This window comes from Perca flavescens, chromosome 24, assembly GCF_004354835.1.
Source record: "Perca flavescens isolate YP-PL-M2 chromosome 24, PFLA_1.0, whole genome shotgun sequence".
In the NCBI taxonomy this organism is placed as follows: domain Eukaryota; kingdom Metazoa; phylum Chordata; class Actinopteri; order Perciformes; family Percidae; genus Perca; species Perca flavescens.
The window spans coordinates 2,212,049-2,225,895 of record NC_041354.1 but is presented as its reverse complement, the minus strand read 5'-3'; the positions used below and the strand labels follow the sequence as shown (position 1 = coordinate 2,225,895).

At 44.3% G+C, this 13,847-nt stretch overlaps 1 protein-coding gene and 1 long non-coding RNA gene across 2 annotated transcripts; both read right to left on the bottom strand.

Annotated features, from left to right (window-relative positions):
- Positions 1-31: 31 nt before the first annotated feature.
- LOC114551043 (uncharacterized) lies at positions 32-2,400 on the bottom strand. The gene is made up of 3 exons (XR_003691807.1): positions 2,074-2,400; positions 1,799-1,953; positions 32-160 (listed from the first exon to the last, which is right to left on the bottom strand). It is a non-coding gene; the product is annotated as an uncharacterized LOC114551043 (long non-coding RNA).
- Positions 2,401-4,812: 2,412 nt separating this feature from the next.
- fam117ba (family with sequence similarity 117 member Ba) lies at positions 4,813-12,148 on the bottom strand. Its single transcript, XM_028572102.1, has 7 exons — positions 12,038-12,148; positions 10,703-10,786; positions 10,401-10,511; positions 9,364-9,507; positions 8,570-8,771; positions 8,333-8,477; positions 4,813-7,587 (listed from the first exon to the last, which is right to left on the bottom strand). Exons 1-7 carry the CDS (start codon positions 12,056-12,058, stop codon positions 7,362-7,364), a joined length of 933 nt encoding a protein of 310 aa, XP_028427903.1. The 5' UTR covers positions 12,059-12,148; the 3' UTR covers positions 4,813-7,361.
- Positions 12,149-13,847: the final 1,699 nt, after the last annotated feature.

The window sequence follows — 13,847 nt, the reverse complement described above, 5'->3', positions numbered from 1 at the left end:
TTTTCTGAGCTTTTTTTGACATAATACGTACTATTACTTACTTTTTTATTAAATTATTTCATGACATACAATACTATGAGTATACAGTGAGTACGGAGAGAAGGCGGCATGAATGGATTGAAGGAACTTCTCCGTTGTGGTCCGGAAACTCTGCACTCATCTGGGGAGAAAACAAGAGAAAGTAAGAGTTTATTGGATTGTTCTGCTTCAATACATCTGGGTCCATTTCTTTTCCTTAAGGAGGAATACACTAGCTACTAGTGCTGAGAACTGTAGCTCCCAAGCAGAGGACGGGCCCTGTCTTGTTAACATCATTTAGTATCTGAGCTGCACCCTAAGGTCAATCCAGGTGACACAAAGACCGGAACAAATGAAAGCTGCGATACATTTTAATATTAGGGCTGCAACCAGGGGGGAAAGGGCTCCGATACTCCGTACCGCTAAACGATTCAGTCCCGGTACGCAGGAAGTGGGAACAGCAGCCGCCTGCCAAAACCCACACACAACAACCAGTCACCATCACACTTCCAACAAGAAAAGACATCTGCTGAGATAAACAACAGGTAGTTTTCTTATGAATTGCCTCGTAATTGTTCCAGGGTCAGTGGTTGACCTGTGGGTTTTTAATCCATGCTGGAGGAACCGCCTGTCCAAAGCTGTTTAGTTACTGCTGGCTAACGTCAACTTCTCCTACAGCTGACTGCCTGATATTCAGTGCTGTGGGTCGTTTATGGCAAAAATCTCCCAAATAAAATGACAGACAAAATAAGTTGTCATGTTTCCTGATCTTCAGTTTATTCCAACACCACGGACTGCAGGTCCAACAAGCTACGCTACTTCTGGAACTCTGGCGTAATAATGGTGGGCGACCGCACTTCTTTACTCACTAAACACACACAGCGATTGGAAGGGTGCGTTTGATTTAATGATCCAGTATTTAATGTTTCGACGACCAAACCACACAAATGATGTCATCTGCACCGGTCAATTCCGGTTTTGTGGTTGGCTGACAAATTACCAGCAAAGTGGTGTGGGTTTAAAAGATCTGTCAACCTTCACAAACCATTCTGTGGAACTTACACAAATAAACTAACGTTATTCTGAAATAATGTGGAACGCATTGCTATCTTAAAAGGCTAATTAAAAAGTAAAAGCCATTTGCTTTCACACTCGGCTGCATTATTTCCAGTGGTTTGTCTACAAAATGTCAAACTCTAAACCCCTCTGAGTGGAGAAGATGGAGCCGGCTAAACGTTGTCAGAGACTGATGGGAACTAACAACAGCACTACACCACCAAGCCTACCACACTCACACGTCCTCTCTGACAGCTTACCGACAACTCTAAAACTAACGCTGCCATCGGTGTCAGGAGCTGACACAACATTCAGCTTCAGCACACGTTCTCTCAAACATTTCACACACTGCTTTGTGTGTTTACTCCTTCAAACCCAGCAGACCTGCCGAGGGCTTCAAACTCCAACCTTCTCAACACCGAGGCAGCCACCTGACCAGCAGGTTTTAGAAGATGGAACACAGGGAGGACAGCAGTTTACACTCTGCTCTATCACTACATAGTCGGATTATAGTTCTTCAGCAGAAACAACACAACACAGCCTGGCTCTAACGTACACAAGGTAACAGTTCTGCCACTGGAAATATCTCTACCACAAGCTCCTGCAAACACTTAACCACTGACCTTGAGATTCTGGACTCTGTGTGACCTGACCCTTTCAAATCAACTCAATCCGTCAACATTACAGCCAGCAGCTGTTAATCCGGAGAGAAAGCATGTCCTACCTCAGAGCTTCAGCTCAGAGAAGATGTTCCTTCAGCTGGTCTCTACAAGGCTCCTCTTCTACTTCTTCTTCTTCTTCTTCCCAGATGACATCCATTGAGGCTGCAGATCTGCAGCTAGGAGACTAATCAAAGCACTGCAGCCGCCACACAGCTGACTGTCAAAGTAAAAAGCATACAACAATAATCAACGGTTATGTTGTAATGTAGTTATATTTATAGTTTGCATTAGCACCGGAATGTGGAAATGTTCATGAATACAATGGGCAAAGACCAACCTGCGGACTTCCAGCTCCCACGGACCATGTAAACACCAGTCCACCTGCAACCGTCTATTTGCAGAAACACAAACAAAACCGATATCAAACGCCATATTCCTTCTCACAGCGATGCGTAGTTTTCTCCTAGCGTCATTCCGGTGAATGTGACCGCGGGGTCGTTTGTTTGTTCGCCCCCAAACAGCCAAAGTAGCAACAGTACAGACGTTAGCATAAGCTAGCTGTAAGTTAGCAACGGGACGCAGGAACCGTGTGTGTGTTTGTGTATCCGGTCTCGGTATGGCGAGTGGATAGTGCCCCGGATGATGATTGCCTAAGGAGGGAGACTGCTGTGTGGGACATACCGTCCAGCCTCTGACTGACCTCATAACGTCCTCCATTCGTCTTTATGAAGCTGATTGATAATCCATAAATTCATCTGCTCAAGTTGCTACATGTTCAGAGGTCGCAGAGTCGTCTTCGGGTCAGTCTGAAGTTGGGGGGGTGGGGGGGGTCACATGAGGGTCATCATCAGATACCTCTCATTTATCTTTATCATCATCATCATCATCATCATCATCATCATCGGTCTTGATCATTTACAGAAGCATACCAAAAGAGGGGAACAGGCAAAGAACAACAATACAAAAAAATGAAATCAAACAAAGTAGTTTGATAATATATTTTTGATAAACAATCCAAATACGAGTTTCTTTCAAATCACATACAGTGGGGGAAATAAGTATTTGACCCCTTGCTGATTTTGCAGGTTTGCCCACTTACAAAGAATGCAAAAATCTACAAATTTAATCATATGTACATTCTAACAGTGAAAGACAGAATCCCAAAGAAAATTCCAGAAAATCACATCATATGAATTTATTAAAATTGATAACCATCTGATGAGGAAAAACAAGTATTTGACCCCCTGGACAAACACCATGTTAATATTTTGTAGAAAAGCCATTATTGGCCAGCACAGATGTCAAACGGTTTTTATAGTTGGTGACAAAGTTTGTGCACATTTCGGCAGGGATGTTGGCCCACTCCCCTGCAGACAGCCTCCAAATCATTCAGGTTCCGAGGTTGTCGCCTGGCAACTCGTCTTTTAAGCTCCCTCCAAAGATTTTCAATCAGATTCAGGTCTGGAGACTGGCTAGGCCACTCCAGAACCTTGATGTGCTTCTTCTTCAGCCACTCTTTTGTTGCTTTGGCGGTGTGCTTAGGGTCGTTGTCGTGCTGAAACACCCATCCTCACCCATCTTCAGCTCTCTCACTGAGGGAAGGAGATGTCGGTCCAGAATTCCACGATACATGGCCCCGTCCATCCTCCCCTCAATACGATGGAGTTGTCCCGTCCCCTTGGCTGAAAAGCACCCCCAAAGCATGATGTTGCCACCACCATGCTTGACGGTGGGGATGGTGTTCTTTAGGTTGTACTCGGTGTTCTTTGCCCTCCAAACACGACGAGTTGAGTTGAGGCCAAAAAGTTCTATTTTGGTCTCATCTGACCACATCACCTTCTTCCAGGCCTCTTCTGAGTCGTCCAGGTGGTGAATGGCGAACTTCATGCGGGCCTGTACATGTTTCTTCTTGAGCAGGGGGACCTTGCGTGCGCTGCAGGATTTCAATCCATGACGGGCGTAGTGTGTTACCAACCGTTTCTTTTTGTAACTGTGGTCCCAGCTGCCTTCAGTTGATTCATCAGTTCCCCTTGTGGTTTTGGGATGATTCCTCACCGTTCGCATGATCAGGGACACCCCACGAGGCAAGATCTTGTGTGGAGGCCCAGACCGAGGGAGGTTGGCGGTGGTGTGGTGCTTCTTCCATTTCCTGATAACTGCACCGACAGTTTATCTTTTCTCTCAAGTTGCTTTCCGATTCTCTTGTAGCCCATCCCAGCCTTGTGCAGATCAACAATCTTGTCCCTGATGTCCGTAGAAAGCTCTTTGGTCTTGCCCATGGTAGTGATGTTGGATGCTGGTTGTTTGGGTGTTCACAGGTGTCTTTTATACAGGTAACGAGGTGAGGCAGGTATATTTGATGTAGATAATTGGTTCGGATTGGGACTGTGTCTTAAAGAAAGACTAACTGGCTTGTAGGAGCCAGAATACTTGCTGTTTGTCCAGGGGGTCAAATACTTGTTTTTCCTCATCAGATGGTTATCAATTTTAATAAATTCATATGATGTGATTTTCTGGAATTTTCTTTGGGATTCTGTCTTTCACTGTTAGAATGTACATATGATTAAAATTGTAGATTTTTGCATTCTTTGTAAGTGGGCAAACCTGCAAAATCAGCAAGGGGTCAAATACTTATTTCCCCCACTGTATAAGGTAAACACATGGAGCAACCCCAGCTTCGGGTGCTGGACCTCAACATTTAGGGACCCACTCCAGGTCCCATCTCAAGTTCCTGTAATCTCACTGAGCAAAAACACAGCATGCTTTTAGTTGTTCTCTCAACCTGTACAAGTTATGAGCACAAATACATTTCAGGCTTGACCCACTACTCTATTACTCTATTTATCCATTTCATGCTGAGCTATCTATGAAGATGGACATGTTTGGGTTGGAGCTTATATTGATCTTTCAAGTTACTGAGAAGAAAAGGTGCATTTTGTGAAGCCTGAAATGTATATCACCAAAGATTAGTGGGTTATCCAGCCATCTTTGGACTTAACTCAATGAAGTGATGATTGTAATTAGAACATATACAGTATATATATTGTTTTATGAAACAAAGAATGTACATCTCAAGTCAATCACAAATGCTTTTATTTAATTCAACTATGCCTTTTTATTTCACTCGAGGGGTTTAACAGATGACAACTTGGCAGTTCTGTTTCCAATAAACTGGACAAGCAAACAGAATCGTGTTTCTTGTGTACAGCCTCGTTCCAAAATGTTGTTTATCCACTTTGAAAAAGAAAAAGTTGATATCTGAAATAAATCTGTATTTCTACATGTATGAATCTGCTCTTTCAAACTACTTTTTTTTGGGTAAACGGATGTCTAAAAACCACTGATCAGAACATGTGGCTGTAGGTGTGTGATTGTTTTTCAGCAAGTGGATATTTCATTTTGGAACAGAACTCTTCCTTTCTTCACTTATTTCATTTGAGAAACATTACTCATGCCAAATCAGGTCACTGAATAAATGACATCCACACTTCTCACTACTTCTACTCTGCTACAGGTTTCTATCATTCAGGAGGCTACATAGATAGCAGCTGTTGGTTTGCCCCCCCTCCCTAATAGTAGAGTAGACTTGTTAGTGTGCGCTGAGAAGTTTTATATCTTTTTTTTGTATCCTATTCACTACAACCTGAGATGGACGACGTAATCTATTCTTAAAATTCTCTGAAGACCAAATTACACTCCTGATAAATAAATGCATTATTATTCACAATAATGAGACATGTAGTAATTCACAGTACTCAGCGGAGAAAAGCAGGAGGGGGGGGATATGGTACAAGTTGACTCATTCAGTTACATATCTTAGTCAGCCGATAATACAAACACAGTGTGCCTCTATATTTACAAACCCAGTACATTCCGATCGCACCGTAGCAGGCACAGTCAAGTAGTAATGACATTTACAGGAAGATGGCCCGGGGCGTGGAGACGCTGCCAACCAACAAACTACACTCCAGACATCCAAATGTGTCGCCGGTCTCAATCAGGTGGTGTTTACCATGTGGGACAACGTGTGTATGTAAATTATGTTTCAGCCTTTTTCAATTTCAATAGATTGTAGTAGATAAAGAAAAGTAGTTTGTATTTTCTCTGCTTTTGAAGGGAACATATTGTACAGTATGTGTAGTAGTTTGGTTCATAGAGATACCATTCAATCACAGAGAAAGAGGGCAGAAACAGCATGGCATAATTAAAAGAGCTACAGCCATTCCTTAAATGGACCAAAAACATTAAAGTTGCGGGCTTGTGGTCATTAAGGTTTGCACTTAAGCAATGTGGACTGATGTGGAAACTTTATTGAAAAGTTAAGAGGCATGTCAAGCCATTGTTATGTAAATGTACCCTTATGGTTTGCAGAGCAGTGTTTGGGTTCAGCGACCTCTCCATGCTCAGGGCCCTGCGAGCCAGAGGCAGCCTGTCCTGCGAGGACGAGGCCCTTCTGGACGCATTTCACAACAACGCTAGCTGAGCAAAACAGAAGGGGAAATCAGCATTACAGTGACGGTGAGGGAAAGAAAAGGAGAGAAGGAGCTGGAAAAAGGAGGAACAGAAAGGGGTGGCTGTGATGGACGTGGAGTAAAAAGTGTGTGTGTGTGTGTGTGGGGGGGGGGGGGGGGGGGGGGACACTTTGAGCAAAGGCTGGCGCTTGGGAAGGAGGGGCAGGCAGACACAGGTTGAACACGCTGCACACATCATAGCCCTGGCCTGTGTTTCCCATAGATACACAGCAGCCGGCAGGGGACCAGTTCCCTGCTACCAGTTAGTGTAACACAGGCATCAGCTTGTACCAGTTTACAGTCAGCTCGCACTGGAAATGGCTGAAGAAAGTACTAAACCGATGTCTAGGTTTAGGTCACAGGTGGTCTTAATATGCATTGTTTCTACGCGTAGTCTGTGTACCAACTTACTTTTCAGATTTTCCTGCCTTTCTGTGTGTATCTATGGCCCACCGTAGTGCAAACATCATGTGCGTCATGCTAAAGAAACAGACATGATCAGAGCACTACGCTGGTTTAGAGAAACCGAGCGGTCTAAAATATCAGGCACATTTTTTTAACTTCTCCTTGTCACGACCATTCAAGTTTTGCTACGATATACATCTGGCAGCACCAAAATTAGCCTCTGTGGTCAAACTCTTGGTCGCCAAGAAAACCAGCGGCCTTTTTTTTTTTTTTATTTCTTTTTTTATAATGGAAGGCATATTTTATATCAAGAGAAATAACTACAGATAGAAAAAGAGATATGTCCGTGGAAAGGCGCCATGGTATAGTACGATGAAATAAAAGAGTCGGTCCTTTCGCCCTTTTCCTCCCAAAAAACAGGAACATAACCAGCACTAAAGGTAGAAGAAAGCGATGAAATGTTAGCTGCAAAATACCTGCACAGGGCTGCAGGACTCTCACGTTGTTGTCGTCGTCTGAGGAGGAGAGGCAGTGGGAAGCGCTTTTTCAACAAGATAAGGACATCAGAGAGAGCTTAGCTGGCATGCTGAAGGCATTTTTTTCTTCTTTTTTGGAGCAGAAGGGTTGTTTCCTAGTAAATGTTTTCTGATTTTGTAGGGGGTGGGGGGTTCTTTTGGGGGCTGTGGTGACTTAAAGCCTTGGTGGGCCGTCAGAAGCTCTCGGGCTCCTCCAGGAGGCAGGGCTGGGTGGACAGAGGCACGAGGGACGGGGACAGGCTTCGGAGGCCCACCCCGGAGCGAAAGCTGAGGTCCGGGGCTGGGAGTAAGGGCTTGAGGATGCTGACGAGGCAGAAGGCAGAGCCGCTGTTAGGGATGAAGTTGACCTTGTTGCGGTCGGGACACAAAAAGGGAGGGATGTCCTGCAGAGGTTTGGGCCTGGAAAACACACAGGCACGGACACATTTAGCCTCCATAACATAAGTGTACTAATACAAGTGGTGCCATCACCTATCAAAAGTGTATCATTATGTTTACATTGTTTGTTGGGGATTATTATCTGCTGAGGATTAAAATCTTGGGAGTATTTGGGGCAGCAGGGCAATGTGTGTGGGGTTGAGTCAAAATAAACTACAGCGTGTGTGTGTGTGTTGATGATAATGAAGGAACATGTCACCCAGTGCAACAGTGTGGCTCATTGATGTGTTTTAACAGTTTGTGAGAAACAATGGAGCTCTATGGCACAGAGGAATATATCAGGCTTTGGACACACACACACACACACACACACACACACACACACACACACACACACACACACACACACACACACACACACACAACTTGTTAGCAGATACATTCAGTGTTTGTTTGAGTGTGCACATGGGATTTGTTCACAATAACAAAAATATGACGTTATTATGAATATCAACAGACTTATTCTGGAAAGGATAAATTAAACCTGGCTAACGTGTTAGCAAACAGCTTATGCGAACAACACCTTTCACATACAAGCAGTCACTTGATTCATGTAAAAATATTGATTATAGCACAAGTTATTCAACGCTTTTAAAGGCAGTTTTAGTATTTATGTCATTACAGTCATTTCAGGTGCTGCTGATATGTTGTAAAATCAAAAGTATGTTTGGTCCAGAGAAATAGTCATGGGGAGTTTTCTACTCACATGGTCTCCTCAGACACTTTGACTTTCTCGCAGCCCTCTGGAGGTTCTCTCTTGAACATGTAGCTGTTGTTGGGTCTGGGAGAGGCAGCGTATTTTGGCAGCGGGGAGCAGGGGCCCAGCTCTGAGGACGGGCAGAGAGGGGAGACTGGGGGGTCAAAGGTCAGGTCAGCAACACATCATGTGTGTATAATATGCATTGGCTACAATATGTGGGGTGTGTGTGTGTGTGTTGGTTACCTTTGTCCTCATAGGGGCTGCCTCCAACCGTGTCATTGAGGACGGTGAGGTAGGAGGGCGAGATGGAGTCGGGACGGCTACTGCAATTGCTATGGTTACCACTCAGGCCGCCCCCTGAGGGGGTCTGTGTGTCGATGCTGCGTGTGCTGCTGCTGCGCTGTGGGGGTACGGGTGGGGGTGCACGGTGCCCATCTGGGACATCCTGTGAACGGACACACACAGACACACAGACACAGACACACACACACACACACACACACACACACACACACACACACACACACACAAAATGAGGTCACAATAACAACGTTGCACCAGGGGCTTAATCCCTGGACATTAATGATGGTAAGATTTGCATTGTTGCGCCAACATCAAAGTGCACGATGCGAGTGCACCGATTAAAAAAGTGTGCACCGGATACAATTTGGGATGAACTCGCAGATGCATTGTTGAGTAATGGCACCCTAAGCAAAGAATGAGGACACACTCCCTCTGTGTGTGTGTTGTAATCTGAGCTTCTCTGTTCTTTGTTGTGATAGGCGGCCCGGCCGTGCATGCATGCGAGCGCCTTGTGTGCCGCTATCTGACACGAGGGCTGTGACAAAGCGTCTGTATTTGGCGAGTTGGGGAACGGCCTTTGAGAGCCGTTTGGAGGCAATTCCAAACCACTTTCATTTTTATATTGAATGTTAATTACTTCAGTAAAGAACAAAACATTTCCAGGGAAGGATGAAACATTTAACAGTACATTTTCAGAACAGCCTAACCCCAAACTCTCTGTTAGTGGAACTCACAACGATGGTCTCTTCCTTTTCAGGGGTGTCTCGTATAATGATACGTTCAATCTCCTGGTTGAGTCCCTCCACGCTGTTGCGGAAACGAGGGGCCGATGACTTGGATATAGGGATGGGTATCAGGATGGTCTTGGGCATAGGTGACTGCAAAACAAAACAAGACCCAAACACACACACACACATGGCTGCAGTTAATATAGATTCTGCGCCTGTTTACAGATGTTGCAGTGAGCAGGAAACTTTAGACACAGACACAGAGAGATGCTTCATTGTTTTTCTCTCTCCAACACAATGAAAAAAAATAAAACTTGTTTTTATTTTTTCTTAATTTATACATGGACTGGTACTTTTGCTTTGCTCTCCTGCAAAAAAATAAATAAAAACACTTGATCAAAAAAAGAAGTTTGACTAGCAATAATTAAAGTTACCTGCCTTTTAAAAAAAAATGCAAAATAACATTAATTTTTTTGCAATCAATAGATGCCACATTTTGTGAACTCTTAATCTTTATGTTACTTAAAAGAGTGTTCCTGCTAGCTGGTGGCTCTTTGCATCAGTTAATGAGCTTTTCCAAGGTACTGTGGTAAAAGTTGCATGATAACTCAGCCAGTCCTCCTTTCTCTTTGTCTCATGAGGCCCAGAAAACAGGACAGCTGCACTCCAGCAGACTCCACAGGGAGCGTAAAACTGGCCCTGCCGCTGTCACCGACACAGCAACACGACAGGAGTGGGCACTCAGAACACACCGCGTGTGTGTGTGTGTGTGTGTGTGTGTGTGTGTGTGTGTGTGTGTCTGCAGTATCAAAAGGAACCCAATTTAACTGACTTTTCATAGACCAGAGGCTGTTAAAAAAAACATGTCACATTTCAATTTAACAGGAGACACACACACACACGCCAGAGCCAAACAGAGACATGAGGAAAAGTGGGACGTCCTCAAAATGTTTCAGGTCAGGGAGCCATCCTAGTTCCTCTCAGTTTGTTCCTGCCACCTGGCAGACATACACACACTCCCTCAAACACCCTCTATCGATCACCTGCGACTGGATGATGGCATGGCTGCCATTGAACGGGGACTTTCGGTCTTTATCCCTCCGATGGCGGCTGCTGCGTTTGCTGCGCTGAAGCTGCTGACGCAATTTGGCAATCTGGAGAGTTTCATAGACACACAGTCAGACACTGTAAAGCAGACATATAGGTATATGCAGACGTACCTTGTTAGTAGTTGTGTGTTGAGTGATAACTGCTGCACAATGCTTAGAAAAAGCATTTATTTACAGCACAACAGAAAAGAGCATTTTCTGTCCAACTGGTTGTTTATTTAAGCAAAGAAACTGACCTCCTTGAGCTGGTCGGTGCTCCCACAGGAGGCCGAGCGTTTGTGAGAGCCCCTCCTCCTCTCATCTGCCCAGGCCCTGGGGGTCTGACACAAACACACACACTTACTGGTATGAAATATCAAACATACAAGCACAAAATAAATACATTTGGAGAGCCATAGGAGGAAAAAAGTAACAAGAAAACTAGACCTGGATTCAATAATCCATAAATAATGCAAACTAGAGACCATCCTGCAATGGGATCACACCAGCCACGACACCAAAACGGGTCAGGGCCGTACCCCAATGGCCCTTTACCTACTTCCTTACTTCCTAGAATTGCAATACTAACTACAAACAGGTATCGTGGGTTTTATACGACAGCAACATTTGTGTGTGTGTGTGTAAAGAAATGTTCTCCTAAGCGAAGTAAAAACACCTTAGGTTAAAGAAAATATCTTCCAACTTCTGTTTGACCTGAGTCTGGTTCAAAGTCAATTTGTGAGTGATCGTCAGAGACAACAAGGCATGATGATGCAACCGTCTGAAATCTCTCTTAACCTCTTTGCATTGATTGCCTGCTTCATAAACACACATAGCCTACATCTTGCAAGCATTCAGTATGGCTTGTCTGAAGCAAGAACACACACACACACACACACACACACACACACACACACACACACACACACACACACACACACACACACACACACACACACACACACACACACACACACACACACACACACGTTTATAATTTTGGTTTTCTTCTCCAAAAACTGCAAAAAATAAATGCAACCCAGTGAAATCGTTACACCTCACTGGCTCTCTCATTTCTGACAGATCAACTTTTGGTAATTTATGATATTAGCACTGTTTAAATACAAGATACAATTCCAAGAGGTAAACCAGTCAAGCCAGTTATCTAATCTTCCCAAACATTTCACAAAAACAGAGGTCCATATTTTCAATCTGACAGAGGGGTCCTAACGGGTGAAACTTTTTTTCTATTTGGTATGAATGAAAAAATCTACAGAGCATATTTAAAATGCATACTGTATTAAATGTCTTAGCCTATTTTCAACAGTAACTAATTAATTGATATCATTTAGGTTGTAAATAAGCCCTTTTGGATATCTCTTTTCTTTGCACATACATTTGAATAATTCAAACTCATGCACCACCCACCTCAACATCAGCGCACGCGCACACACACACACACACACACACACACACACACACACACACACACACACACACACACACACACACACACACACACACACACACACACACACACACACACACACACACACACACACACACACACATTAATGCCCCCCAGCACTCACCTGCGTCGCTTTGTCCCTCATGTAGGGAGATTGTTGGGGCTGGCTGTCGTCCTGAGGCCAGGGACCTGTCAGGTGAGAGCCAGCGAGCGCGCCCTGTGAGGGCCACAGCTGGACGCGATGGCGGGAGACCGGGAGGAGAATGAGGAGCCGAGCGCTCAGAGGGAGAGGAGGGGGACGCCGGAGGACGCGGAGGAGAAGCACAGGAAGAAGTGGGAGGTTAAGGCCACTGATGCAGTCTGAGGATGAGAGACAGAGAGGAGTCAAGATAAGCTAGGTCTGCCTGTAGATGTAAACAAGTTATTTGTCGACACGTGGTAAACACATCAACAAATCAACAGACACACACAGCTGGCCTGCAGGATAAGCTCATGACTGTCTTGCTCTTGTCTGTCTAGGTTTGTGTGTGTGTGCATTTGTGTCTATGAGTGTGTGTGTGTTGCCAGATAGATGTTAATCCATCCCGTGCTGGACACAGCGGATATGCCCCCCTCAAAGTCTCACACAGCCCTCCAGTTAATGGCATTAAAACGGCTTAAAGCACGGGAGGAGGGAATCACTGACCCTGATTCTGAGCTGCAGCAAAATGTTCTGCATGATGGGTGCACGGGTCCACTGTCACAACACACCTTTATAAATATCAGACACTCTTAAAAACAGTGCTTTTAATGAGGATTTTTGACCTAAAGCAAACCTACGTAACTTTTGCAGCAGGCACTCTGGCTTCCAGTAACAGGTACAGGGTAATGATGGATGCTAAAACATGGTACAACAGTAAAACAAGTCGAGAAGAGTGACAAAGTCAGCAAACAGCCTCAATAGTATCAGTTACAGCAATACCTACCTAATGTTAGCTAAGACTAGCCATTATAACCTACTGGTCATACAAGTGAGGCTGTAGCAGCAAGACTCCTGAGTGTATTGAATTGAGCAAAAGTGTGTTTTCACTACTTATGAATTCAACCTTTCATTTGTAAAAAGTACAAAATTACTATTTCTTCATTCAAACATTACGTAGTGTTTCTTTAATTTATCCAATACAGTTTGGGACATCTCAATGGCAAGGAAGGGGAAGGAGGGTTACTGGGGAACAAATGGATGCTTATTGCATTCAACTGCACTTGAAATTTAACTGTGATATTAATAATCAATCAATAATTAATATTGCTTGTGAACACCAGTTTAAACAACAGAACAACAACAACGCAACATGCACACACACGCTTTCATGAATACAAAGCACCTTGCAGGTTAGAAAATGCATTTGTTTTTTTTTGAGCATGGGTCCTCCCAACGGGAAGTAAAAAAGCTACCCCGCCCTAATAACAACACACTGCACATGCAGCATGTATCCATACGCACAAACACACATCATCGTCTGGCAGTGCTGGCCCAGGAGCTAAATTTGGCAGAGGCCTTGACCAGCACACATTGCTGTTGCTAGGGAACGGGGCCAACAGATCTTCATTAACACACAACCGTGTGTGTGTGCACGCGTGCGTGGGTGCGTGTATGTGTGTGTTAACAGGGATTTGGGCATCAGCAGTCTAATAGCAAAATGCTCAGCCTTCTTTATTTGTACTGCTGATTTTCCTGCCTGTACACACAAATAAAAACCACTACAACGTACTGAAGGCTGACAGCAATAGTAGTGCTGGCAGTAGTACTAACAGTAGTAGATATTACTTGCTAGTAAGGGATATAAATTCAAGCCTTTTTGAAGGAGCTACACTGTTACCACCTGAGGTTATTTCTAAACCAGATAAACTCATAACACAAGACCGACTTCAATGATCAGCCAAGAGCAAAAGTT

What these genes read in the sequence shown, in the direction of transcription:
- fam117ba (XM_028572102.1), bottom strand. Translation starts at nt 12,058, where the DNA reads ATGAGGGACAAAGCGACGCAG. An exon ending in TGAGGGACAAAGCGACGCAG is followed by an intron (nt 10,787 to 12,037) that starts GTGAGTGCTGGG and finishes TGTTTGTGTCAG; the next exon opens with ACCCCCAGGGCCTGGGCAGA. An exon ending in AAAAGGAAGAGACCATCGTT is followed by an intron (nt 8,772 to 9,363) that starts GTGAGTTCCACT and finishes GTCCGTTCACAG; the next exon opens with GATGTCCCAGATGGGCACCG.